General features: G+C 43.0%; 1 protein-coding gene across 1 annotated transcript in view; it reads right to left on the bottom strand.

The window, feature by feature from the left end:
• The window catches only part of LOC126234319 (polypeptide N-acetylgalactosaminyltransferase 1-like), a 402,153-nt gene that overhangs the window by 80,203 nt on the left and 294,889 nt on the right, over window positions 1-27,061 (bottom strand). The window contains exons 7-8 of the mRNA XM_049943004.1: window positions 25,357-25,567; window positions 15,046-15,163 (exon numbers count right to left, since the gene is read on the bottom strand). Coding sequence (XP_049798961.1) covers window positions 15,046-15,163; window positions 25,357-25,567 — 329 coding nt within the window. The remainder of the gene's footprint in view (window positions 1-15,045; window positions 15,164-25,356; window positions 25,568-27,061) is intronic.

Raw genomic sequence — 27,061 nt, 5'->3', positions numbered from 1 at the left:
TCTGTAGAGGAAGACAGAAAACTGGAATACATCCGACAAATAATTAAGGAATGATAATTGAATCAAGACCCAAAGCTGCCGACGGCCGTTGATAAACATCAACGGCGACAGTTGAAAATGTGTGCCCCGACCGGGACTGGAACCCGGGATCTCTTGCTTACATGGCAGACGCTCTACCCATTTTTTTCCCCTCTTTGCATTTTGTTCGCTATTGTTCGTTGCGTTTGGTCTGCGCGGATGTCACAAGACATCCATTCACGTTGATCGTCCCTGTCCATTACACTCATTACTCGCTGCAGACAAGCTTACCGAGTCGCGTAAGAGTTCGGGCAATGCATGTGCATCCGCACAGAAGGAGGAGGTCAATGGCCGGTTAGCCTGAACTATATGAAGATGGTATCGGACATGTCCGAAAGAACAGATACCATCTTCAACTCAAGTGCGCGTCATTTATGACGGCGGCCGAGTTTAGGTTCGTTCTGCGCATCTGACGTCACAAAACAGTCAGCCAATGAACAGAGAACGACGTTGCCAGAGCTGGATTGCAGTGCAGAGCACGGACAAGTGCCTTCAGTTTTAGAAACCTTCAGTCATAAATAAAGTAATTGAACAAAAGCAGTGTCTTGATAGCAGACTTTCTTTTATAGAAAGTTTGGAAAAAGCATTCTTTATACCAATTGCTTCATATTCTATCAATTAATTAAACCAAACAAGCAATAAGCCTCCTAATTCAGGCGATAGCAAGGAAAGGTGTTTGTATCATTCTCACAAACCGCTTTTTCGCAATAAAGAACAGCGGTAATTGTTTATTTCCTATTGTACTTCGACGAAACGTGAATAATTCATAGTCATACCAACAGTATTTGTCGGTATTTTGTGTGATATGTTGGGAGATGTATTAAATGACGAGCTGCGTTAGCGTAATGGTTAAAGTGTATGGCTACTAAGCCAAAGGTTCAGAGTTCAAGCCTTGTTGGGTACTAAATATTTTCTTTATTTAAAAACAATATCGAAGTGTCTTACTTCATGAATTTGATTCGTTTGAATATAATTTTGTGAAATTTCTAGTGACAACTAAAATCGACTATACGGAAAGTATACGCTATGGACTTTTACCTCTGCAAAGTCTTAAAAATTTTGTGCAATGGTTTACTACCTCTAATGCTGCACAATAACTGCGTTGAACTTCGGAACAAAATTAAGTCATTTATGAGGGGGGGGGGGAGGTATCAGTCAAGAAGATGTGTAAAAATCAAATTTTTGGGACAAATAGTTATTGTGAAATCGAATGATAAAGTGTGTCAAAGCAGTCGAAACAGCATATGTCTGCACAGGCGAGCAGTGCAATGATGACAAAATCGCGCACATCGCGCAATGCAGGGACCACGTCTCTGTAGCAGCGAAAGGGTTAATGCGGCCGCGATGGCTTTAATTCATAAACTGCGCGCTCCCCCCTAAACGTAAGTTTGCGAACTATACTATGGCGCTGCTTCTCTTGGCGCGTACAACTGGCAACGCAGCAATCACCCGCGTCTGGCGGGCATGCGCGAACCGCCAAGATAAATGAATTGAACTATAGTTAAGGACACAGGTTGCAAGTGCTACTGTGAGATGAAGACGTTGGCACAGGAGAGGAATTTGTGGCGAAAAGCATCGAAGCAAGCTGGAAAATGATAATGAGTGATGAGCTCCTCCACCCCCCCCCCCCCCGAAAAAAAGTAATGTAGAATCTACATGTTACCCTTCTTATCGTAAAGAGTCTTGCCGATAGATGTTCCGAGCACCATTCGTGACTGGGGCAAGTGGGACGGGGAGAGAATGAGGGAGGGGGGCGGGCAATCATACTGCAGTACTATGCAACCTCCGCCACGCAGCGTAAGGCGACATGTGGAGTGTAGATGAATAGGCGGATGCCATCCAGTAAAGCGCTATCTTTGGTGTAGAGGACTGGTCCGGTGTGGGCATCTCGCTGGCACTGCGGAGGCTGTGCCGTGTCCCGGCCGTTGACAGCTGCCGTCCCTTTCGCTGGAAGGTCGCCAGGGCGAGCTCCTGTTGCTGCTGCAAGTGCGGGACGGACGTGCGTGCGTGCCGTGGCGGGGTTCAATCACCGGACCGCGGACCTGCGCAGACCGGATTTTCCAGACCCCGCGGCCTCTGGTCCGGACAACCGGGAGCCACTTACTGGAAGTCCGCGGCACAGCGAAGCTCTGGAGCGGGTGCAGTCGCCACTGCAGGCGCCGCCCGGGCTCAATCGTCAACAGGTGTAGCGTATGTGATGCGCACGATCGTGTGGACAGATTCAGCACACAGAAACGGTCGAAACAGCCTTCGGTGAAATTAAAAGCAAGGACGTCAACATTAAGAGCGCAATGGAACTTGCGCTGTCAAGCGTAGAGGAGATAGGTGGAAAGAGTGCATCGAGGGCCTCAACACTGGAGCGGACTTGTGCGATGACGTGATAGAAGAACTGGGATTCGATCTGGAAGATATCGAGGATCCATCATTAGAATTGAGGGCAATGTTATAGGAATGGAAGAGGATGTAGATGAAGATGAAATGGGAGATATGATACTGCGTGAAGAGTTTGACAGAGCACTGAAAGACCTAAGTCGAAACAAGGCCCCGGGAGTAGACAACATTCCATTAGAACTACTGACAGCCTTGGCAGAGCCAGTCCTGACAAAACTCTGCCATCTGGTGAGCGAAATGTATGAGACAGGCGAAATACCCTCAGACTTCAAGAAGAATATAATTATTCCAGTCCCAAAGAAAGCAGGCGTTGACAGATGTGAAAATTACCGAACTATTAGTTTAATAAGTCACGGCTGCAAAATACTAACGCGAACTCTTTACGGACGAATGGAAAAACTGGTAGAAGCCGACCTCGGGGAAGATCAGTTTGGATTCCGTAGAAATATAGGAACACGTGAGGCAATACTGACCCTACGACTTATTTTAGAAGCTAGATTAAGAAAAGGCAAACCTACGTTTCTAGCATTTGTAGACTTAGAGAAAGCTTTTGATAATGTTGACTGGAATACTCTCTTTCAAATTCTGAAGGTGGCAGGGGTAAAATACAAGGAGCGAAAGGCTATTTATAATTTGTACAGAAACCAGATGGCAGTTATAAGAGTCGAGGGACATCAAAGGGAAGCAGTGGTTGGGAAGGGAGTGAGACAGGGTTGTAGCCTCTCCCCGATGTTATTCAATCTGTATATTGAGCAAGCAGTAAAGGAAACAAAAGAAAAATTCGGAGTAGGTATTAAAGTCCATTGAGAAGAAATAAAAACTTTGAGGTTCGCCGATGACATTGTAATTCAGTCAGAGACAGCAAAGGACTTGGAAGAGCAGTTGAACGGAATGGACAGTGTGTTGAAAGGAGGATATAAGATGAACATCAACAAAAGCAAAACGAGGATAATGGAATGTAGTCGAATTAAGTCGGGTGATGCTGAGGGAATTAGATTAGGAAATGAGACACTTAAAGTAGTAAAGGAGTTTTGCTATTTGGGGGGGGGGGTGGGATAATTGATGATGGTCGAAGTAGAGAGGATATAAAATTTAGACTGGCAATGGCAAGGAAAGCGTTTCTGAAGGAGAGAAATTTGTTAACATTGAGTATAGATTTAAGTGTCAGGAAGTCTTTTCTGAAAGTATTTGTATGGAGTGTAGTTATGTATGGAAGTGAAACATGGACGATAACTAGTTTGGACGAGAAGAGAATAGAAGTTTTCGAAATGTGGTGCTACAGAAGAATGCTGAAGATTAGATGGGTAGATCACATAACTAATGAGGAGGTACTGAATAGGACTGGGGAGAAGAGGAGTTTGTGGCACAACTTGACTAGAAGAAGGGATCGGTTGGTAGGACATGTTCTGAGGCATCAAGGGATCAGCAATTTAGAATTGGAGGGCAGCGTGGAGGGTAAAAATCGTAGAGGGAGACCAAGAGATGAATACACTAAGCAGATTCAGAAGGATGTAGGCTGCAGTACGTACTGGGAGATGAAGAAGCTTGCAGAGGATAGAGTAGCATGGAGAGCTGCATCAAACCAGTCTCAGGACTGAAGACCACCACCACCACAACAACAACAACAACAACAACAACATTAGAATCAGAATTTAAGAGAGCTTTGGGATACTTTCGAAGAACTAAGGCAGAAACTGGTACATAACACTCTTCCGGAATTTCTAAAATCAATGGCTGAAGTGGCAACCAACCGACTGTTCATGCTGGTTTGTAGAACCTGTGGGATACCTCCTAATATGGTGTCGGACATCATTTTTCTCGGCATAGTGCAGCAACTAGACGTGGCATGGACTCAAAACGTCGTTCGAATTCCCCTGCAGAAATACTGAGCCATATTGCCTCTATAGGCCTCCATAACTGGGAAAGTGTTGGCGGTGCAGGATTTTGTGCATGTCGATTATGTCCCATAAATATTCGATGGGATTCATGTTGGGAGATCTGGGTGGCAAAATCATTTGTTCGAAGTGCCCAGAATGTTCTTCAGACCAATCGTGGACAAGTGTGGACCGGAGACATGGCACATTGTCATCCGTAAAAATTGCGTCATTGTTTGGGAACATGAAGTCCATGAAGGGCTGTAAACGGTGTCCAAGTAACCGAACACAACCACTTCCAGTCAATGATCGGCTCACTTTGACCAGAGGGCCCAGTTCGTTCCATGTACCAGGCGTAAAAGTATGAAAACGGAATTTCCCTACAGACGGTGCTAGCCGTCAGTGTGGGGCCCGTGAGACCGCTTCTGCAGCGCCATCTTCTTCCTGTAACAGCTGACGACGAATGTCAACACACAGTAGCCCATGTTTCATACGTCGGTATCTGTTTCAAACCCGTAAACATGTCGAGTTTTGCGCCTACGAACTACGATTTGCAGACTGCATTGGTTTCCTGTATTCATTTGAAGGAAACTGCTGCAGAATCGTAGAGAATGCTTGTCGAAGTTTTCGTCGAACATGCTCTTGGGAAACAGTGTTTCGAGTGGTTTAAGAAATTCAAAGGTGATGATTTTGACGTGAGAAACGACGATCGCGGGAAACCACCGAAAAAGTTCGAAGACAACGAATTGCACGCCTTATTGGGTGAAGATGATACTCAAAGACAGCAGGTACTCGCGGAACAACTGAAAGTGACGCAGGAAGCCGTTTCTTTTCCGTTGAAAGCTATGGGAAAGGTGCAGAAAGTGGGAAAATGGGTTCCGCATGAACTGAATGAAAGACAGTAAGCAAATCGAAAACCACTTGTAAAAATGCTGCTCGCCAGATACAAAAGAAAGTCGTTAATGGTTCAAATGGCTCTGAGCACTATGGGACTTAACATCTGTGGTCATCAGTCCCCTAGAACTTAGAACTACTTAAACCTAACTAACCTAAGAACATCACACACATCTATGCCCAAGGCAGGATTCGAACCTGCGACCGTAGCGGTCACGCGCTTCCAGACTGAAGCGCCTAGAACCGCACGGCCACTTTGGCCGGCGGAAGTCGTTACTCCATCGCATAGTGACAAGTGATGAAAAATGGATATCTTTTGAGAATCCTAAACGTCTTAAACCATGGGTGAATCCAAGCAAACCATCGACATCCACTGCAAGACCAAATCGCTTTGGAAAGAAGACAATACTCTGTGTTTGGGGTCAGAAGGTGTCATCTATTACGAGCTGTTAAAACCTGGTGGAACCGTTAACACTGATCCGTACCAACAGCAAATGATCGATTTAAATCAAGCATTACGTGAAGAATGACCGCAATATGGATAAAGGCAACACAAAGCCACATTGCTCCATGATAACGCCCAATCACACACAGCTAAACGGGTCAGGGAAACGATCGAGGCGTTCAGTTGGTAAATACTACACCATGGGGCTTATTCTGAAGACCTGGCTCCGTCCGATTATCATCTGTTTGCATCACTGGGACACGCTCTCGCTGAATAACGCTTCAATTCGTACGAAAATGTACGAAAATGGCTCGCTGACTATTTCGCTTGAAAAGAACTTTTTTTTGGGGGCGTGGCATTCATAGCTTGCCGGAGAGGTGCGAGAAATGTAGAAACAGCAGTGGAGATTATGTTGAATAAAATATTGTTTATCAATTTCAAACAACAGACGTGTAATTATGGCAACCAAATTCCGGTTTCATACTTCTACACCTGGTATACACAGCTGATGTGTTATGGAGCGACAACCAGCTTGCTCAGGGCCTTGTTGACTAAACCGTGGCTTCGTGGGGTCGCCGCACATTCGAACCCTACCATCAGCTGTTACCAACTGAAATCGGGGCTCATCTCACCAGGTCACTGTTTCCCAGTTTTGTAGGATCCAACCGATATGGCCACGAGCCCAAGAGAGGCGCTGCAGGCGATGTCGTACTGTTAGCAAAGGCAATCGTATTGTTCGTCTGCTGACGTAGCCCATTAACGCGAAATTTCGCCACCCTGTCCTACCGGATACATTCTCGCACGTCCCACATTGTTTCCCGTGGTTACTTCAAACAGTGCTGCTTGTCTGTTAGCACTAACAACTCTACGCAAATGCCGCTGATCTCGCTCGTAAAGTGAAGGCGATCAGTCACCGCGTTGTTTGTGGTGAGAAGTAATGCCTGAAATTTGGTATTCTCGGCGTACTCCTGATACTGTGGAAGTAGGAATGTTGAATTCCCTTACGACTTCCGAAACGGAATGTTCCGTGTCCCATAAGAAGTCACCCTCAGTCTGACAACAGCATTATCAAAGAGGGCTGAGGAGTGGACCGAGGTTCAGGGCATTCTCTTGTCCTTGAGGTGGGAAACTGCCCCTAAAGGCAGAAGAATCAGCAATGGACAACAGCACGAGGATGCAGAAAGCAATGAAAACCACTGTACTAAAAACACGTAAAGATTATCCACAGGACATGTGGCCTGTAACTGAAAAAAGTGTCATGATGATCTCTCCATTGGCGAAAGATATTTGAATAGTCTCCCATTCGGATCTCCGGAAGGGGACTGCCAAGGGGGAGGTGACCATGAGACAAAGACTGACTAGTCCATGAAAGGATAATGTTCTACGAGTCGGGGCGTGGAATGTCAGAAGCTTGAACGTGGTAGGGAAACTAGAAAATCTGAAAAGGGAAATGCAAAGGCTCAATCTAGATATAGTAGGGGTCAGTGAAGTGAAGTGGAAGGAACACAAGGATTTCTGGTCAGATGAGTATAGGGCAGGGGCGGGCAAACGTTGCACGCGGCTCATGAGCGCACAGCGCTGCACGTGTGCTGCTCGCGTGCAGGCGTCGACCGGGGCTGTGGCGACAGCCGGCAGGTTGCGGCAGTGTAGTGCCAGGCTAAGCTGCGGACGTTGATGCGAAGCGAGCACTACGTAGTGAACGTTGTATTTCAAGAAACGGAGAAGTGGAGATTTGCTATCTTTTAAAAAGTAATGGGAGAATCATTTTTTCTTTGTGCAAAAACGTGAAAATTCGAAATGTTTAATATGTGGCCGTATTCTCGCTGGTCAGCGGAAGTTTAGTATTGAAGGCCATTATAATAAATTTCACAAGGACGAGTACAATTTATTGTCGGATTCTGAGCGGATGGGGAAATTGACTGAGCATAAGAAGAGCGATCTGACGATACTAGATGAATCTGTCGTAGTTGCTGTTGTCTCGAGAGATCTGCGACTTTCTTTCGTCATGTCTCTCATTTAAATGATTTAACATTTTAAGGAGCACTGTTTTCAATTTTTCAGGACGACAACAATAATAGCCCAGCGGTACGTCCAAGTTATAAGATTGCGCTGAATATAGCGAGAGCTGGAAAACCATTTGCTGAATTAATAAGTCTCGGTTAAGAGCAAACATCAGTGATGAAAATTTACGTAACTGTTTGCGTCTGTCTGTATGTAGAAATTTTGTTCCAGATATTAAACGTATTGTAAACCCCATCTGTGATAATTAAACAAAACGTATCGTAGGTTATAGGTACTCTTTCAAACCATGATTTCTTTCAAGCAGTCCTACTAACTTTATTCCTTCATTCAATAAAGCAAGCTAGGAAACAAAACGCATTACAGAGGAAGGAGCGGAGAGAAGGTATGGTGGGGAAGGGAGATAAGCGGGTGGCCAGCTTGCCCCTGTGTGCACGCAGAACACGTGTTAACTGCACGCGTGCAAGTGCACCGCACACGTGCAGGATTCCTGCCCGCCCCTGGTATAGGGTAACATCAACAGCACCATAAAATGGTATAACGGGTGTAGGATTCGTTATGAATAGAAAGGTAGGGCAGAGAGTGTGTTAATGCGAACAATTCAGTGGTAGGTTTGTTCTTATCAGAATCGACAGCAAACCAACACCAACAATGACAGTTCAGTTATACGTGCCGACATCGCAAGCTGAAGATGAAATATAGGAAGTATATAAGGATATCGAAAGGGTGATACAGTACATAACGGATGATGAAAATCTAATAGTCCTCAGGGACTGGAATGCAGTTGTAGGAGAAGGAGTAGAAGAACAGGTTACAGGAGAATATGGGCTTGGGAGAAGGAATGGAAGAGGAGAAAGACTAATTCAGTTCTGTAATTAATAAATTTCAGCTAGTAATAGCGAATACTCTATTCATGAATCAAAAGAGTAGGTGGTATACTTGGGAAAAGGCCGGGAAATAAGAAAAGATTTCAGTTAGATTACATCATGCTCAGACAGAGATTCCGAAATCAGGTACTGGATTGTAAGATATACCCAGGGGGAGATATACACTCGAATCACAATTTACTAATGACGAAGTGTAGGCTGAAGTTTAGGAGATCAGTCAGGAAGAAGTAATGTGCAAAGAAGCAAGATACTGAGGTACTAAGGAATGAAGAGATTTGCTTGAAGTTCTCTGTGGCTGTAGATACTGCAAAAAGGAATAGCTCATTAGGCATTTCAGTTGAAGAGGAATGGACATCTCTGAAAAGGGCAATCACAGAAGTTGGAGAGAAAAACATAGCCATAAAGAAGGTAACTGTGAATAAATGATGGGTAACAGAATAAATACTTCAGTTGATCGATGAGAGAAGGAAGTACAAAAATGTTCAGGGAAATTCAAGAATACAAAAACACAAGTCGCTAAGGAATGAAATTAACAGGATGTGTAGGGAAGCTAAGACGAAATGGCTATATGAAAGATGTGAAGAACTCGAAAAAGAAATGATTGTTGGAAGGACTGACTCAGTGTACAGGAAAGTCAAAACAACCTTCGGTGAAATTAAAAACAATGGTGGTAATATTAAGACTGCAACAGGAATTCCACTGTTAAATGCAGAGGTGTGAGCAGATATGCGGAAAGAGTACATTGAAAACCTCTATGAGGGAGAAGATTTGTTTGATGTGATAGAAAAAGAAATGGGTGTCGATTTTGAAGAGATAGGGGACCCAATATTAGAATCAGAATTTAACAGAGCTTTGGAGGAGTTGAGATTAAATAAGGTGGAAGGGATTGATAACATTCCCTCAGAATTTCTAAAATCATGGGGGGAGGTGGGCACAAAATGATTATTCACATTGGTGCGTAGAATGTATGAGTCTGGCGACATACCATTTGACTTTCGGAAAAATATCATCCACACAATTCCGAAGACTGCATGAGCTGACAAGTGCGAGAATTACCGCACAATCAGCATAACAGCTCATGCATCCAACTTGCTTACAGGAATAGTATACAGAAGAATGGAAAATAAAATTGAGGATGTGCTAGATGACGATTAGTTTGGCTTTAGGAAAGGTAAAGGCACGAGAGAGGGGATTCTGACGTTATGGTTAATAATGGAAGCAAGACTAAGCAAAATCAAGACACGTTCATAGGATCTGTCTAGTTGGAAAAGCGTTCAACAATGAAAAATGATGCAAGATCTTCGAAATTCTGAGAAAATTATGGGTAAGCTATAGGGAGAGACGACCAAAATACAATATGCAGAAGAGCCAAGAGGGAATAATATGAGTGGACGACCAAGAACGAAGTGATCGGGTTAAAATAGTTGTAAGACAGGGGTGTAGTCTATCGCCCCTACTGGTTGGTCTGTACATCGAAGAACCAATGATGGAAATAAAAGAAAGGTTCAGGAGTGGAATCAGGTGAAAGGATATCAATGATACGATTCGCTGATGACTTTGCTATGCTGAGTGAAAGTGAAGAAGAATTGCTTATCTGCTGAATGGAATGAACAGTCTAATGAGTACAGAATATGGAAGTAATGACAGCTAGCAGAAAAGAGACCAGCGAGAAACTTGACATCAGGATTGTTGGTCATGATGTAGATGAAGTTAAGGGATACTGTCACCTAGGCAGCAAAATAACCCAAGATGTATGGAGCAAGGAGGACATTAAAAGCAGACTAGCATTAGCAAAAAGGGCATTCATGGCCAAGAGAAGTCTACTAGTATCAAACACAGGCCTTGATTCGCGGAAGAAATTTCTGAGAATTTACATTTCGAGCACAACATTGTATGGTACTGAACATGGATTGTAGGAAAACCGGAACAGAAGAAAATCGAAGCATTTGAGATGTGGCGCTACAGATGAATGTTGAAAATTAGGTGCACTGATAAGGTAAGGACCGGGGAGGTTCTGCGCAGAATCGGAGAGGAGAGGAGAGGAATATGTGGAAAACATTGACATGGAGAAGGGACATGATGATACGACATTTTTTAAGACATCAGGGAATGACTTCCATGGGAACTGTAGAGGGTAAGAACTGTAGAGGAAGACAGAGATTGGAATACGCCTGGCAAATAACTGAGGACGTAGGTTGCAAAGTTGCACGTGATACTCTGAGATGAAGAAGTTGGCACAGGAGAGGATTTCGTGGCGGGCTGCATCAGACCAGTCTGAAGACTGATGACTCAAAAAAATGTACAAAAGCCAAGAGGGAACAATAGAAGTGGAAGATCAAGAACGAAATGTTCGGTTTAAAGAGGGTGTAAGATAGGGATGTGTCTTTCGCCCCTCCTGTTCAATCGATAGATGGGATAACATGCAACCAGCGGAAAAATGCTGCTATCAGAGTACAAAAAAGCGAACATCCTACTTCTTAAAAAACTGACTGAATAGTAGGTATCAGCTGACTCATTCCACCTCCTTCAGTATCTTTAAAAATTTCCCCCTATCTCGGCGGATGGCAACTAACGCATCCCCTACTGTGCTTGAGTTAGATATCGTAAACCAAGCATATATTTCAGAAATTTTCCGACTTCTCATTGAGAACTGGCAGTCAGAAGCAAGTTCAAGTTCGACTATCTTCCGATATCATGCGTGATCTAAGTGGAAAATGCAGCTTTTAATGTTAACGCTTGGAAACATGTTTTTTGCGACCACATGAACTGCACCTTCAAAATCTAAGATTAATGTTTAAGGGTTAAAATTTTTAGTTCAGAAACTACGAATACCATTCCATATAGATTCATATGATACAGTTTTTGATAACATTAAACAAAAAGCAAGTCGGACATATCCCAAGGTAGTATACTTATATGATGCGTAAAGCTGGTGAAAGTATTTTGGCCAAACGTAAAACGTCCCATCCGTAAATACAGTACGCATATTACTACACACCACCGAACACAACACACAGCAAAAGCTATGCGTGCAGTATTGGGTAGTTGAGAAACATATGAGCGTGATCAAAAGTAACGGGAATTTTGTTTTTCCTTGAAGAATCTTTATTTATTGATCAACATCAACTTTGTCCCCTTCGAAGTAGCTCCCGTCAGATATAAGACACATTTACTTCTTTTTTTTATCTTGTCAATGGTGACAAAACGACGTCCTTTCATAGTTCGGTTCTCTTCTGCCTCGGAAACAGAAAGGAGGTGCAGTGGCCCAAGTCCAGTGAATACGTACAGTTTTGTTTGTTTGTTTGTTTTTTTCTTTTTTTCTTTTAAAAAAAAATAAAATGCGCACAAACAAGCATGGAGGTGTGAGCGGGAGCATTATCGTGATGCAATTTCCACAAGTGGTTTTGCCACAGTTCTAGTCGTTTTCTTCGGATTGCTTCAAGCAAACAGCGCGTAACTTCCAGGTAGCATTCCATATTGAGCGTGCGACCGTAAGGAGGAAATCATGATGCACTATTCCATTGTAATCTAAGAAAACAGTGATAAGAACCTTCACATGTGATCGAATCTGTCTAAAATTTTTTCGGTGTTGTATTTTCAGCCAGTTTCCTTTGCGACCATTGGGCCTTGGTTTCGACGTCATACCGGAATACCCTTGTTTCGTCGCCTGTTATAATCGTCTTTAGACCAGTATCGTCGACTTCGTTCAGCCATTCCTAAGAGATGTCTACGCGACGTCGCTTTTGGTCGAAATTCAACAATTTTGGAACGAACTTTTCTGCTACACTTTTCATGCCCAAAACATCCGAAAAAATTGGTTGGCATGAGCCAAAGGATGTTCCGACACCATCTGCAACCTCCTTGATGGGGATTCGGCGATTTTCCAGAACCATTTCCTTTTCTACTTCCACACTGTTATCAGTAATTGGTGTGCTAGGATGCTAGGACATTCAGGCCGGTTGTCGGCTTCTACGTCTTCTCGACCCTCTTTGAAACATTTGTGCCCCTTGTAAACTCTTGTCTTACCCTTTGCAGATTCGCCGAAGGCCATAGTCGACATTTCTAATGCAGAGCTGCACTTTATTCCATTTTAATGCAAAATTTAATACAAATTCTTTGATCCATTTTTTTCGAAAGCAAAAATTCGCCTAGCAGTCAAAAACACGTATAACCTTTCCGACTGCCAGCAGATTTAAAACAGCTGAAAATGCAGACATACATCAGAAACATGTGTACCAACAAAGATATAATCGGATGTATAAAGCCCGAGAAATTGAAAAAATCCCGTTACTTTTTGATCACACCTGTACGTAGTAGGCAACTAGAAACCGTCCTGAAGAGAACCGCAGCAACTCCGTCGAAATGTCGACAATTTAGATGTTTTAGTACTTTACAATGTCGTTCGGCTCTTGTAACTGCAGTTTGGTTTCTGTACAGGTTGTAAATAGCCTTTTGCTCCCTGTATTTTATCCCTGATACAGGCAGAACTTCAAAGCGTGTATTCCAGTGCCGGCCGGTGTGGCCGTGCGTTTCTAGGCGCTTCAGTCTGGAACCGCGTGACCGCTACGGTCGCAGGTTCGAATCCTGCCTCGGGCATGGATGTGTGTGATGTCCTTAGGTTAGTTCGGTTTAAGTAGTTCTAACAAGGGAACCTCCCAATCGCAACCCCCTCAGATTTAGTTATAAATTGACACAGTGGATAGGCCTTGAAAAACTGAACACAGATCAACCGAGAAAACAGGAAGAAGTTGTGTGTAACTATGAAAAAATAAGCAAATTATACAAACTGAGTAGTCCAAGCGTAAGATATGCAACATCAAGGACTGTGTAAGCTGAGGAGCGCCGTGGTCCCGTGGTTAGAGTGAGTAACTGCGGAACGAGAGGTCCTTGGTTCGAGTCCTCCCTCGAGTAAAAATTTTACTTTTATTTTCGCAAAGTTACGATCTGACCGTTCATTCATTGACGTCTCTGTTCACTATAATAAGTTTAGTGTCTGTGTTTTGCGACCGCACCGCAAAACCGTGCGATTAGTAGACGAAAGGACGTGCCTCTCCAATAGGAACCGAAAACATTTGATCGCAAATTCATAGGTCAACCGATTCCTCCACAGGAAAACACGTCTGAAATATTCTATACGACACTGGTGACGGCATGTGCTTCACATTACAGGAATATGTTGTCGACCCACCTAACTTGCACACTTGGCGAATGGGTAAAAAGTTTCTTCTACCTTGCCCGATTTAGGTTTTCTTGTGGATGTGATAATCACTCCCAAAAAAGTGATGAAGACATAAGAGTTTGTCACAAACTGCAACAAATGTATGCAAGTTTCACAGTCGCACAGTTTTCCCTGTGCTCTGTCAAAACATACGTTTTTAACGTTTTCAAGTTTTTCCGTGTGTAGACCGTCAAATCCTGCATGTGTCCAAGCAAATCTGAACATGTCCTGGAATTTTGGAGAGCGAAGTTGATCATGTCTGAGTGCATGAACTTTGATAATTGTCTGAAAATAAAAAATTAAAACTTTTCACTCGAGGGAAGATTGAACCAGGGACCTTCTGTTCAGTAGCTGCTCGCGGTAACCACGGGACCACGGTGCTCCTGAGTGTACGCGTCACTTGATGTGGCTTATCTTGGACACGGACTACTCAGTTTGTATATTTTGCTTATTTTTTTCATAGTTCCATACAACTTCTTCCTGTTTTCTCGATTGATCTGTGTTCAGTTTTTCATGGCCTATCACTGTGCCAACTTATAACTAAATCTGAGGGGGGTGCGATGGGGAGGTTCCCTTGTAAGTTCTAGGGGACTGATGACCTAAGATGTTAAGTCCCATAGTGCTCAGAGCCATTTGAACCATTTTTTTGTATTCCAGTAAACAGTGTCAATAGCTTTATCTAATTGTATAAATGCTGCAGACGTAAGCTTGCCTTTCATTAACGTACCTTCTGAGCTAAGCTGCATGATGACTATTACCTTGCGTCTTCCTACATTTCTCCGGAACCCAAACTGGTCTTTCCCGAGTTTGGCTTCCGTTTTTATGCACAATTATCAGTATTTTGCAACCGTAACTTATTAGACTAATAGATCTGTGGTATTCACACGTGTCAGTATCCTTGTTTCGACTTAGGCCTTTCAATGCTGTGTCACATTCTCTCACAATGTCATATCTGCCTATTCAACTTTATCTACTTCATCTTTTCTTTTTATGGTATTGCTTTCAGGTTCATTTCCCTTGTGCTGAGACTAAATTATAAGAATTAGATGAAGGCTGTACAAGAACACTTCCATCTGTTAGCGTCTACGGTGTCTGCAGCTGCTTTCTGTTCAGTGTCAACTTCCATCATAATTTGCGATATAATTTATACAGCAGGGACAAGGGACACCACACACACACACACACACACACACACACACACACACACACACACACACACACAAGCAGACATGCACTTACCCTGAAGGACATCTCGAGGTTCTCGCCACCCCAGATGTCCATCTGGTCGTCGTACCCGCCGAGCTCGAAGAAGTAGTCGCGGTCCATGGCGAACAGTCCCCCAGCCATCGCGGGAGTGCTGCAAAAGAAAGACCACCATTCATTATTATTACTTCTTCTTCTTCAATATAATAACAATAATAATAATAATAGTAACAATAATAATGTGCAGTATGGAAAAACCTCACCGGTTACTCACTTCAACTGCTTAGGATAAACCATCCAATCCACAGGACTGAACACAATGGCCAGTACAGAAAGAATATTCAAACTGCAAAAGGCGTACTAACTGACGTAGAATCGCTACAACAAAAGAGCACTATCTAGTAATGGAAAACAACGGCATTACAACACGACTGTTTAATCAGAAGCCTTGTGTATGCATAACCACAGTAATTAGAGAGATGACGAAAAGTTATAGCAACCAGAAACAAGAACGGAAAATACTTAGAAAAATCCCCGGCATTGTTATCCAGGCTGGAACTTGAGTCAGAGAACCCGCAAAGAATCTGTACGAACACAGGGACAACACCACAGATAAATTTGGGAAAAGACTTCTACACTTCTACAGTCAAGTATCTTGGATGTCTGAAAACAGAACCACTAAGAATTTTTTTTTTAAATCGTTAAGGTAAAAAAGTTGAAGACCGACTGGACAGAAGAAACACAAGAAGACCTGGAACTATTGAAAATCTCAGGAGAATAAATTAAGAGCAGGAAACAATTAAGAAATAACATCAGCAACAAGACAACTACACAAATATCAAGAACAGAAACAACAGAGAAAATGGGACAGAGGAAAGATAGAAAAACACAGCGAACTTATGAAGTTTTGGGAAGAAAAGAAGAAAGGAAGGGAAGCTGTGAGTGGCTAAGTTCACAAACTCTTTTCACGAGGAATGATTGAAAATAACAAAACATATAATGTGAACGACCTCAGTAATGATCATGTCGATTTGATAGCATAGAATAAATGCTCGACGTTTGTAGCTGTGCATATAGAAACTAATGGATTTTCGACAGCCACACAGGATCGAAGTCACTACGATCAGAAATACCAGAAATATATGGTTCAAATACCTCTGAGCACTATGGGACTTAACATCCGAGGTCATCAGTCCCCTAGAACTTAGAACTACTTAAACCTAACTAACCTAAGGACAACACACACATCCATGACCGAGGCAGAATTCGAACCTGCGACCGTAGCAGCTGCGTGGTTCCGGACTGAAGCGCCTAAAACCGCTCAGCCACAGCGGCCGGCCAGAAATATATTCTGGAGGGGCAAGGAGTATATTATAGCCGCAGGATGAGTGGGAATCAGAAGGCGACTGTATCACACATTAAAGCTGGCTGTAACTCCGACACCCACACAATGTTTATGAGATCGCCTGAATGATTCAGTAGAAAAGAGGGAGCATATCGCGATGGAGACAGGCCTGTGCTAAGTGCCCGGATGCATTGGCTGTCAGCCATTCAAATTACACATATTTTGTGAAGTTCTTGAAATTTGTTTTTCTCCTGGCAAACCACCAACGATGCTCCAGAACGTCCAAGTTATAGGCACTGGCGCCAGCCACTAGGCAATTCCGACAGCAGCAAACGTGACGTTGTACGCGTAAGCGGAAAGCCTCGCGTCCGTGGGAGACAAGGCGTTTCTACGCAGCAGATAGCTCCATCTTTTCCACTGACGATGGTGGCAATCAGTCGCGATCATTCAAAAACAAACAACACTGCGAGACGTTCTGCGGATGGGACGTCAGCGCACAAAGTCACTTTTGCTGCTAAGGGGGTGGCCTAGTGACAGGCGCCAACGCCTGTAGCTTCGACATGTCGGGTGACATTTCCAGAAACGGGTTACTATATTTGTCTTTCAAGACACTCTCTACAACCCCTCGAAGTTTGTCGCAACATTTCTGGGACACCCAGTAAGAGGTGCATTCAAGTTCTAAGGCTTCCGATTTTTTTTCTCCGGAATGGAAAGAGATAGAAACATGCGCATTGTTTTAAAACGAGGCCGCGTTCATTGTCCATACGTCCCAGAGATGGCAGCACCGTACGTCAGATGGAATTTTGCCGCCAGCGGCGAGAATGAGAACTGTTTTAAATACTTAAAATGGCGACGTTTTCCTTACTTGAACAGCGTGCAATCATTCGTTTTCTGAATTTGCGTGGTGTGAAACCAATTGAAATTCATCGACAGTTGAAGGAGACATGTGGTGATGGAGTTATGGATGTGTCGAAAGTGCGTTCGTGGGTGCGACAGTTTAATGAAGGCAGAACATCGTGTGACAACAAACCGAAACAACCTCGGGCTCGCACAAGCTGGTCTGACGACATGATCGAGAAAGTGGAGAGAATTGTTTTGGGGGATCGCCGAATGACTGTTGAACAGATCGCCTCCAGAGTTGGCATTTCTGTGGGTTCTGTGCACACAATCCTGCACGACGACCTGAAAATGCGAAAAGGGTCATCCAGGTGGGTGCCACGAATGCTGACGGACGACCACACGGCTGCCCGTGTGGCATGTTTCCGAGCAATGTTGACGCGCAACGACAGCATGAATAGGACTTTCTATTCGTCAGTTGTGACAATGGATGAGACGTGGATGCCATTTTTCAATCCAGAAACAAAGCGCCAGTCAGCTCAATAGACGCACACAGATTCACCGCCACCAAAAAAATTTCGGGTAACCGCCAGTGCTGAAAAAATGATGGTGTCCATGTTCTGGGACAGCGAGGGCGTAATCCTTACCCACTGCGTTCCAAAGGGCACTACGGTAACAGGTGCATCCTACGAAAATGTTTTGAAGAACAAATTCCTTCCTGCACTGCAACAAAAACGTCCGGGAAGAGCTGCGCTTGTGCTGTTTCACCAAGACAACGCACCCGCACATCGAGCTAACGTTACGCAACAGTTTTTTCGTGATAACAACTTTGAAGTGATTCCTCATGCTCCCCACTCACCTGACCTGGCTCCTAGTGACTTTTTCCAACAATGAAAGACACTCTCCGTGTCCGCACATTCACCAGCCGTGCTGCTATTGCCTCAGCGATTTTCCAGTGGTCAAAACAGACTCCTAAAGAAGCCTTCGCCGCTGCCACGGAATCATGGCGTCAGCGTTGTGAAAAATGTGTACGTCTGCAGGGCGATTACGTCGAGAAGTAACGGCAGTTTCATCGATTTCGGGTGAGTAGTTAATTAGAAAAGAAATCGGAGGTCTTAGAACTTGAATGCACTTCGTATATTTTTCATTCATACGTGGCAAATATACCAACGCCACCTGTTGGCAGTTACCTTGCAGGCTATAAAAACAACGTGGATTCTACGAAGTTACTACTTTATCCTGGGATGTAGTATACAAATTTTGCTAATAAGCTGGAAGATCTACTTTTACGTGACACAATCAGTTATGTTTCTAGCACATTTCATGTTTGATGGTATGGTATAGCAACAACGTTCTATTTCGTAGAGTATATGTTGGAAATTTGTGGTAAGGTCTTATGGAACCAAATTGCTGAGGTCATCGGTCCCTAAGCTTACACACTACGTAATCGAACTTAAACTAGCTTACGCTAAGGACAACACACATACACACACACACACACACACACACACACACACACACACACACACATGCCCGAGGGAGGACTCGAACCTCCGACGGGGGGGAGCCGCGCGGTCCGTGCAAGGCGCCCTAGACCGCTCGGCTACCCCGCGCGGTAGTATATGTTGATTAGTTATTTTATTTCCGTCTACAGATCTAAGGATGGTTCATGTTGAATCGAAACTGTTTATTAAGAAAAATAATGAGATCTAGATACACAAGAAAAAATCTAGTTTTATAACAAGAGATTGCGGATCTTCTCCAAGGCCGTTATATGATATTTTACAGGTTGCCTGAATGTTCATCAAACAACGAACGTATGCGTGCAACTGTATTAACGTCGTTGTTGTCATCTTGGAAGACGGAGAACCCACAACATACTTATCCTGAAGATGAGGGAAACATTTGATGCCAAGAATGTGAAACGTCTTTATTTAAATGCGTGTGTCTGAATTTAAATTGCACAATGGCTCAGACCCACAATATCCTAGCGCAACGCAATCTGACTGTTCAAAAAAAAAAAAAAAAAGATAACCTGACTTAAAAATAGTTAATTCAAAGGAATGGCCCTGACTAAAAAGGAATTATAACAATAACCTATTCATTTCATTAATACTTACCTCACAAAAATCTTCAATACGCGAACTACTGCAATACAGCGAGCGTCAATACCGCCAATTAAATAAAAGATTCTAACTAATAAAGCTACTAAGTACTAATGGGCATGTGGTTAGCAAAGTAAAGACTTCGTTGCAAGCTGAATAATGTATTTTTTTTTACCTTAATAATGTGACATCCAGTTCAGACACTAATATAAATCGTCACTGACATCTAGTACAAAGGTATATAATCATGAATAATATTCAATCTCCAAGTCGAACATGTACAGATCGTTAGCCTACGCTAACACTTCAGACCTCTACCCTCCATCAATGCTAACTTCTCACATTTAACAGCCATCACTGCTGGCTGTTCACCTCCAACTGCCCAACGGTACTTCCATCACTGCTGGCGACTAACTTCCAACTGCCCAACACTACTTGCGATTAACTTCCAACAACGTGTCCGACCAGCCACAGAGTCTCTTACAAAGTGCAGTCGGAGATCCATTGAAAGCGCTACACAGCGGTTCCAACACAGAAGCAGCCCACTTACAAATGCTGAAATAACCGTATTGCTTCATTATATGAAACTTGAATGTAGGAGCTCAAGTCATGGTGCGAAAAAAACTCCCCCACACCAACACAGAACATGTAACCTGAACTATATCCTTGACACACTGCAGGTTAAACACCTTATTCAATTCTGGGTGCACTCGACGTGTTGCATAATTTGAAGAGAGTCAAAATCGCTACCTGTCGGCCCACACTACACCCTTCCACATTCAGCTACTGTCGAGTTTTATGATGTTTGGCGCATTGAAGACATGCAGCTTTGTGCTACTGTAAGAAATGGCCTTTTGCGAAGAACCCGCCTTAAAATTTCCTTTGCGTGCTGTTTATTGCGTTATGTCGTTCTGAAATTGGGTGAGAAAGACCTGCATTCATTGACAAAGGCCAGTCGATTATTTTTTTAATTCCGTCTTTCAGTAGAAAGAAACTAGTCTCTGCGATCAGGTCAGCTATATGAATGTTTTTCAGTCGCTCTCCAGGTTTGAGTGGTTTCACTGTCATATTTGTTGCCTTTTCTGCTGTACATGATGCATGACTAGGTTTCCAACTTTTTTTTAGACACAAATAACGTATCTTATTTCGAAGATATGTAAAACTTGTATTTCTAAAAAGTGAATTATTTTGTAAATTAATTATTTATTTAGTTAAATAAGAATTTTTCATACTTCTGGTATCGAAGATCAAATTTTTGTTGGTTTTGAAAATCTAATAACTGATACTACATTGTAAATTCATGTTTAAATAAATGAACAATTATTTTTTATTTAAATTTATTGAAGTTCTGTGTCTCTTCCCGCTGGTTTACACCCATCATCGATAATTCTTTTAATTGATTGGTGACAATCAGTTGTTTTTTAACCATATACTATCACTTCACGAATGTGTTTTTTGTGAAAAATATGTTCTTTCTCCGAATTTTTTAAACTGATGCAGTTACAGAATGTGAATCATCCTTGCAAATACTACGTATATAGCCTACTGTATATCGCAACGGAATTTATCTTGAGGGTCACTTTTTATGCAATCATATGATTTCTCCCATTGCCACTCCATTCAGCGTTTCGGCATTTTGATCCAAGAAGCAAAGTTTACTATTAAGAAAACGCACTATTTGTAAACAAGGAAAAAACTGTACTAAAAGCTACCTACTGGCAATAAAGAAAAAGAAAATACAGGAACTCACATAACAGTGACGACAGACGATAACGAAGTGCAGTCAACAATAACTATATAATATCTCCAAGAAAGAATGATTGTTCCTGATCAAAAGTGAAAAGCCCTGGCTCAAGAATGTCTAGCTGTTCCCAGCGAGGGTGCGAACTCGGTTACAGACTGTGGACGGTGTTGAAAAAGAGATTGGATTAACTATGAAATTCAGTTACTAATGACGTGAATAGTACTTCTTCGGACTATGAAATACTATGCGTGGCAGGTAATTCTCTCACAGACTGTGGAATGAAAACAGATTTGTGTGCACGGGTATAATTTGTACCTACATAACTGGTTACGTAATTTTCTGCACAATTAACCTCCAGACTAATAAATGGCTGAACAGACGTTGAAGGGCTATAGTCAAATGATTATTAAGTTACGGAGTCGCTAAAATTTGGCAACGTTTTGTCCGCAGCTCGTGGTCGTGCGGTAGCGTTCTCGCTTCCCACGCCCGGGTTCCCGGGTTCGATTCCCGGCGGGGTTAGGGATTTTCTCTGCTCGTGATGACTGGGTGTTGTGTGATGTCCTTAGGTTAGTTAGGTTTAAGTAGTTCTAAGTTCTAGGGGACTGATAACCATAGCTGTTAAGTCCCATGGTGCTCAGAGCCATTTGAACCATTTTTTTGGCAACGTTTTTTTCTTCTTCACGTATCCCTCAGGGCACAAATACACTCTGCTTTGAACCTCCAACGACATATCAGCTTAATTAGTTACCCATTAATTGCATCTGGAAAACTTAATCCACAGCAATACGTTATACAGCTGTAAATGATGGAAAAATCACTCTATTCAGCATACAATTAGACGAATATTACACTGAGGCGACAAAGGCCATGGTATAGCGATATGCACACGGTATAAAATTGCAGCGCATTGCCGGAGATGTCATTTGTACTCAGCTGATTCACGTGAAAAGGTTTGCCGCAAAACGGAAAATAATGCACTTTAAACGCGGAATGGTAGTTGGAGCTAGACGCACGGGACATTTCATTTCGGAAATCGTTAGCGAATTCAATATTCCTAGATCCACCGTAGCGAGAGTGTATCCAGAATACCAGATTTCAGGCATTACCTCTCACCACGGACAACGCAGTGGCAGACGGCCTTCACTTAACGACCAAGAGCAGGGGAATTAGCGTAGAGTTGTCAGTGCTAACAGACAAGCAACACTACGTGAAATAACTGTAGAAACCAATGTAGGATGAACGACGAACGTATCCATTAGGACAGTGCGGCGAAATTTGGCGTTAATGGGCCATGGCAGCAGACGACCGATGCGAGAACTTTTGCTAACAGCACGAGATCGCCTGCAGCATCTCTCCTGGCCTCGTAACCTTATAGGTTGGACCCTCGACGACTAGGAAACCGTGGCCTAGTCAGATGGGTTCCATTTCAATTGTCAAAGGGGATGGTAGGGTTCTAGTGTGGCGCAGACACCATGAAGCCATGGACCCAAGTGTCAAGAAGGCAATGAGCGAGTTGGTGGTGGCTCCATAATGATACAGGGTGTGTTTACATGGAATGGACTGGGTTCTTGGTCCAACTGAACGGATAATGGGGTGAAAATGATTACATTCGGCTACTTGGAGACGATTTTCAGCCATTCATGGACTTCATGTTCCCAAACAATGATGAATTTTTTATGGATGACAATGCCCCATGCCACCGGGCCACAATTGAGCTCAATTGGTTTGAAGGACATTCTAGACAGTTCGATCAAATGGTATGGCCATCCAGGTCACCCAACATGAATACCGTTGACCATTTATGAGACACAACCGAGAGGTAAGTTCGTGCACAAAATCCTGCACCTGTAACACTTTTGCAGTTATGGACGGCAATAGAGGCAGCATGGCTCAATATTTCTTCAGAGGACTTTCAACGACTTGTTGAGTCCATGCCACATCGAGTTGCTGCACTACGCCGGGAAAATGGAGGTCCGACACGATATTAGAAGTATCCCGTGACTTTGGTCAGCCGGCCGGTGTGGCCGAGTGGTTCTAGGCGCTTCAGTCTGGAACCGCGCTACCGCTACGGTCGCAGGTTCGAATCCTGCCTCGGGCATGGATGTGTGTGATGTCCTTAGGTTAGTTGGGTTTAAGTAGTTCTAAGTTCTAGGGGACTGATGACCTCAGATGTCAAGTCCCATAGTGCTCAGAGCCATTTGAACTTTTGTCACCTCAGTATATAATGCTTACTTTAACTTTGGCGTACCCCTTGAGATGTCATCACATATCCCTGGGGGTAAGGTATCCTCTGGGGGTATGTATACCCCAGCTGTATACCACTGATTTAGTAGTAGTAGTAGTAGTAGTAGTAGCTTTATTCATCTGTGGATCTCTTTTTACAAGGATATAGGACATGTCAAAGTATTTACAAGTTTAGACTAATTTAAAATAAGCTAATTCGTATACCCATATGTTTACAGACTTCAAGTTAGACATGATCATTAGATTTACTCCTGGTATACAATACTTTTTTTACAAATAACTTATTAAATAATGTAATGCCACACTGTTCATTCATATCTCACTATCATTCACTGCACACACTGTTTCATGACACTTCACTCACTACCTGGGCCATTTTCCGTACTACAACTTCCCATTTGCTATCATTTAGTTGTACAACATTTTTTATCAAACCGCTACTCTGTTTTAGCTAAGTAATCCTACAATGTATAAAATGTATTGCGTAACAGGTACTTTTTAGCTGCCTTTTTAAATATATGTATTTTTGCAATTTCTTTAATCTCTTTTGGTAATTTATTGTACAGTTTTATTCCTTGGTAGAAAATGCTGTTTTGAGTTTTATGTTTATTTTTTCTTGGTAAATTTAAGTTGAGTCTATCTCTTGTTGCATGGTCATGGACAGAGCTGTTTATGCAGTAATTACCAATGTTATTTTTGAGGTGTACAACTGACTGGTAAATGTATTTACATGGAGCAGTTAAAATCCCCAGTGTTTTGAACAGATCTTTACAATTAGCTCAACTAGTATTTTAGTTTATTATTCTTTTGTCTCTTTTCTGGAGTTTGAAAATTGTGTTCACATTTTGTGCATTTGTCCCCCAAAAAAGAATGCCATAGCTAAGAACTGAGTGTACATATGAATAATATGTAACTAAAAGATAGTGCATGTTACACACTGATGATAGGATTCTAAGGGCATAACATGCTGATGACATTCTGTTTGCGAGTACCTTTGTGTGCTCACACCACTTCAACTGAGAATCAATATTCATTCCTAGCAATTTTGCATTTGTTACACAGTCTATAGAGGTGCCATCTACATTTAATTTAACACTGTCATTTTTCCTCTTCAATCTGAAATTCATGGCATTAGTTTTCTTTATGTTCAATATCACTTTATTGCTTACTGACCGATCATAAACTTCCTTGAGAGTTTCATTTGTTTTTTCGGCAAGGAGTTTTCTTGTTTTTCAGTGACTATAATTTTGCTGTCATCAGCGAAGAGAAAAAATGGCTCTGAGCACTATTGGCCTTAACTTCTGAGGTCATCAGTCCCCTAGAACTTCTTAAGCCTAACTAACCTAAGGACATCACACACAGCCATGCCCGAGGCAGGATTGGAACCTGCGACCGTAGCGGTCACGCGGTTCCAGACTGAAGCGCCTAGAACCGCTCGGCTACTCCGGCCGGCAGCGAAGAGAATTTTTCCACAAACTTATACTGGTGGGATTTGAACCAACGCTCGGAAATTTGCATTCGTTCACATTCCATGGCGCTACCGACTGTACCACAAGTTCAAAGTGAGTTTAGTTTAATAAATGGCCTCAGTTGAAAGAATGAATACGTGTTTCAACAGACAGTAAAAATACTGATTTCAGTGGAAGAGGAAGAATGAATAATTCACTGAATACGCAAAACTACAACGGATTGTATTCGTTCAGTTGCTACGACTGGCTGGTTTCACCCAAAAGAAATGAATGATTAATAATCCAACCGATACGTTAACTGAAACCGAAAGAGTCCATTGTTTTTCAACAGGCGACTGAATCGATTGTTTTCATTCGGGTGTTTCATACAGCCACGTGACAAATACAGGCCATTTCACTGTCATGACGTCAGCACTCAAGGGTCTCCTTACAGCATGGTACCAATTCCATAAGATCTTCAAGCGCTCCACTCGGAGAGTGAGGGACATTATTTTTCAACGCAGGTATCACGTGAGAGAGAGGATGCTGAGGTGTCACACACACACACACACACACACACACACACACACACACACACACAGACAGGGTAGTTCAGGGACTTACCTGTAGGGGCGCGCGAGGTCCTTTCGGCGGCGCCTCATGTCTGCGGCGGTGAGGGCGTACCAGCGGAAGTGCAGGTCCCAGTTGAAGGCGCCCCAGTGCAGCTCGAAGCTGCGCTCGTACGCGAACGTGTCCTCGTTCACGATGTCGATGACGGGGCACGCCACCACGCGCCGGTCCTCCCAAACGCGACGCACCAGCGCTTCCAGCCAGCCTGCAGATGAGGTCACCCGACACACACGGTCAGCCGCAGCCGAAGCGAACACAGTAGTGGCTCTTAATCATTCCCCTTATACAAGAGGGTAGAATATTTTACCACGTTACTTCCCCCCTTTACCTCTTTCTCCTTTCTACTCCCGCAACATATGCAGGGGAACATCTGTGACGTCAATGTTTTTTTATTCGCCTAATATCATGATGCGAATGTTTTTAGCTAAGTTCTATCATTCTGCGTGGTGTCTGTCTGTTCTATGTCGTGTCTCCCTACCACTTTCGCGCAACGACGCTCTGAGCGTGTTTTTAAGGGAATTGACTAGTTTGAACCTGGGACCTGTTGCTGGTAAGGAGACGCCAGACCACACATGACACGTAGAGTTCAGAAGAGTTCAGTGAGACTAGCGATGATATAACCAAATACTTAATGATTTCAGCGTCAGCTCCACTGTACTCCCTGCAAAAGAATCTTAATACTAACTAAATTTAGTGGCTCTGAGCACTATGGGACTTAACATCTATGGTCATCAGTCCCCTAGAACTTAGAACTACTTAAACCTAACTAACCTAAGGACAGCACACAACACCCAGCCATCACGAGGCAGAGAAAATCCCTGACCCCGCCGGGAATCGAACCCGGGAACCCGGGCGTGGGAAGCGAGAACGCTACCGCACGACCACGAGATACGGGCAACTAAATTTAGTGGAAGGGGTTCAAGGCTTTCCTATATTTAGTTAGCTGGTAAAATAACGTCGAAAAAGCAGTTAAGTTTACCACTGGAAATTTTATTCTATTCACAAAACATTGTTTATGAATTGCACTATTGATAAAAGGAAATGTTTTAATACAGGATGATAAAAACCAAGTGCGTTCAACAAAAATGTGAACGAATATTCCCTGAATGGGTTTCCAAGTTCTACAATGGATCGAAGGATGACCTATGCCATATCACATCTATAATCTAGGTTTAAATTAAGTTTCACAAAAGAGAAAACTCTCAAAATAGTCTACAGTGACCCTCAATTATCCTTAATTACTTATCTAACTTGTCGTAAATTACAGTGGCTGATGTGGCTTCTCAATAATTATATAACAGAAAAATCATCGCGTTTCAGATTTTAACTTACATAGCAAATGTGAATACCATGAGCTTCAATTGACGATCGACACTAGTATTACGTAAAAAGGGGATGTAACAGATGAGAGTTCTGCAGTTCTGAGTGAAGCCTTATGCGCTCAAAAATGCGGCATCGCGTGCGTTCATTACCTTGTCGGTGTTCCTCAGGGGGCGGCGGCCGGCGCAGCTCCATCCAGCTCGCCGTCTCCGAAGCAACTCTCTTCTAACTTCTCCTTACTATAATTTACCGAAGTTGGTTTAAAAAAAACTATCTGGCTGTGTTTTCATCTGACCAATCAGGGTCTCAATGTTAACCTTGAGCTCTGCCTACAAAAATTCTGTCTATCCAATGAGAAACGTTATACTTTTCGTGGTGG

This window comes from Schistocerca nitens, chromosome 2 (genome assembly GCF_023898315.1).
Source record: "Schistocerca nitens isolate TAMUIC-IGC-003100 chromosome 2, iqSchNite1.1, whole genome shotgun sequence".
NCBI classification, from domain to species: domain Eukaryota; kingdom Metazoa; phylum Arthropoda; class Insecta; order Orthoptera; family Acrididae; genus Schistocerca; species Schistocerca nitens.
Note: the sequence above shows the minus strand (reverse complement) of the source record. Positions and strands in the feature narration are given on the sequence as shown.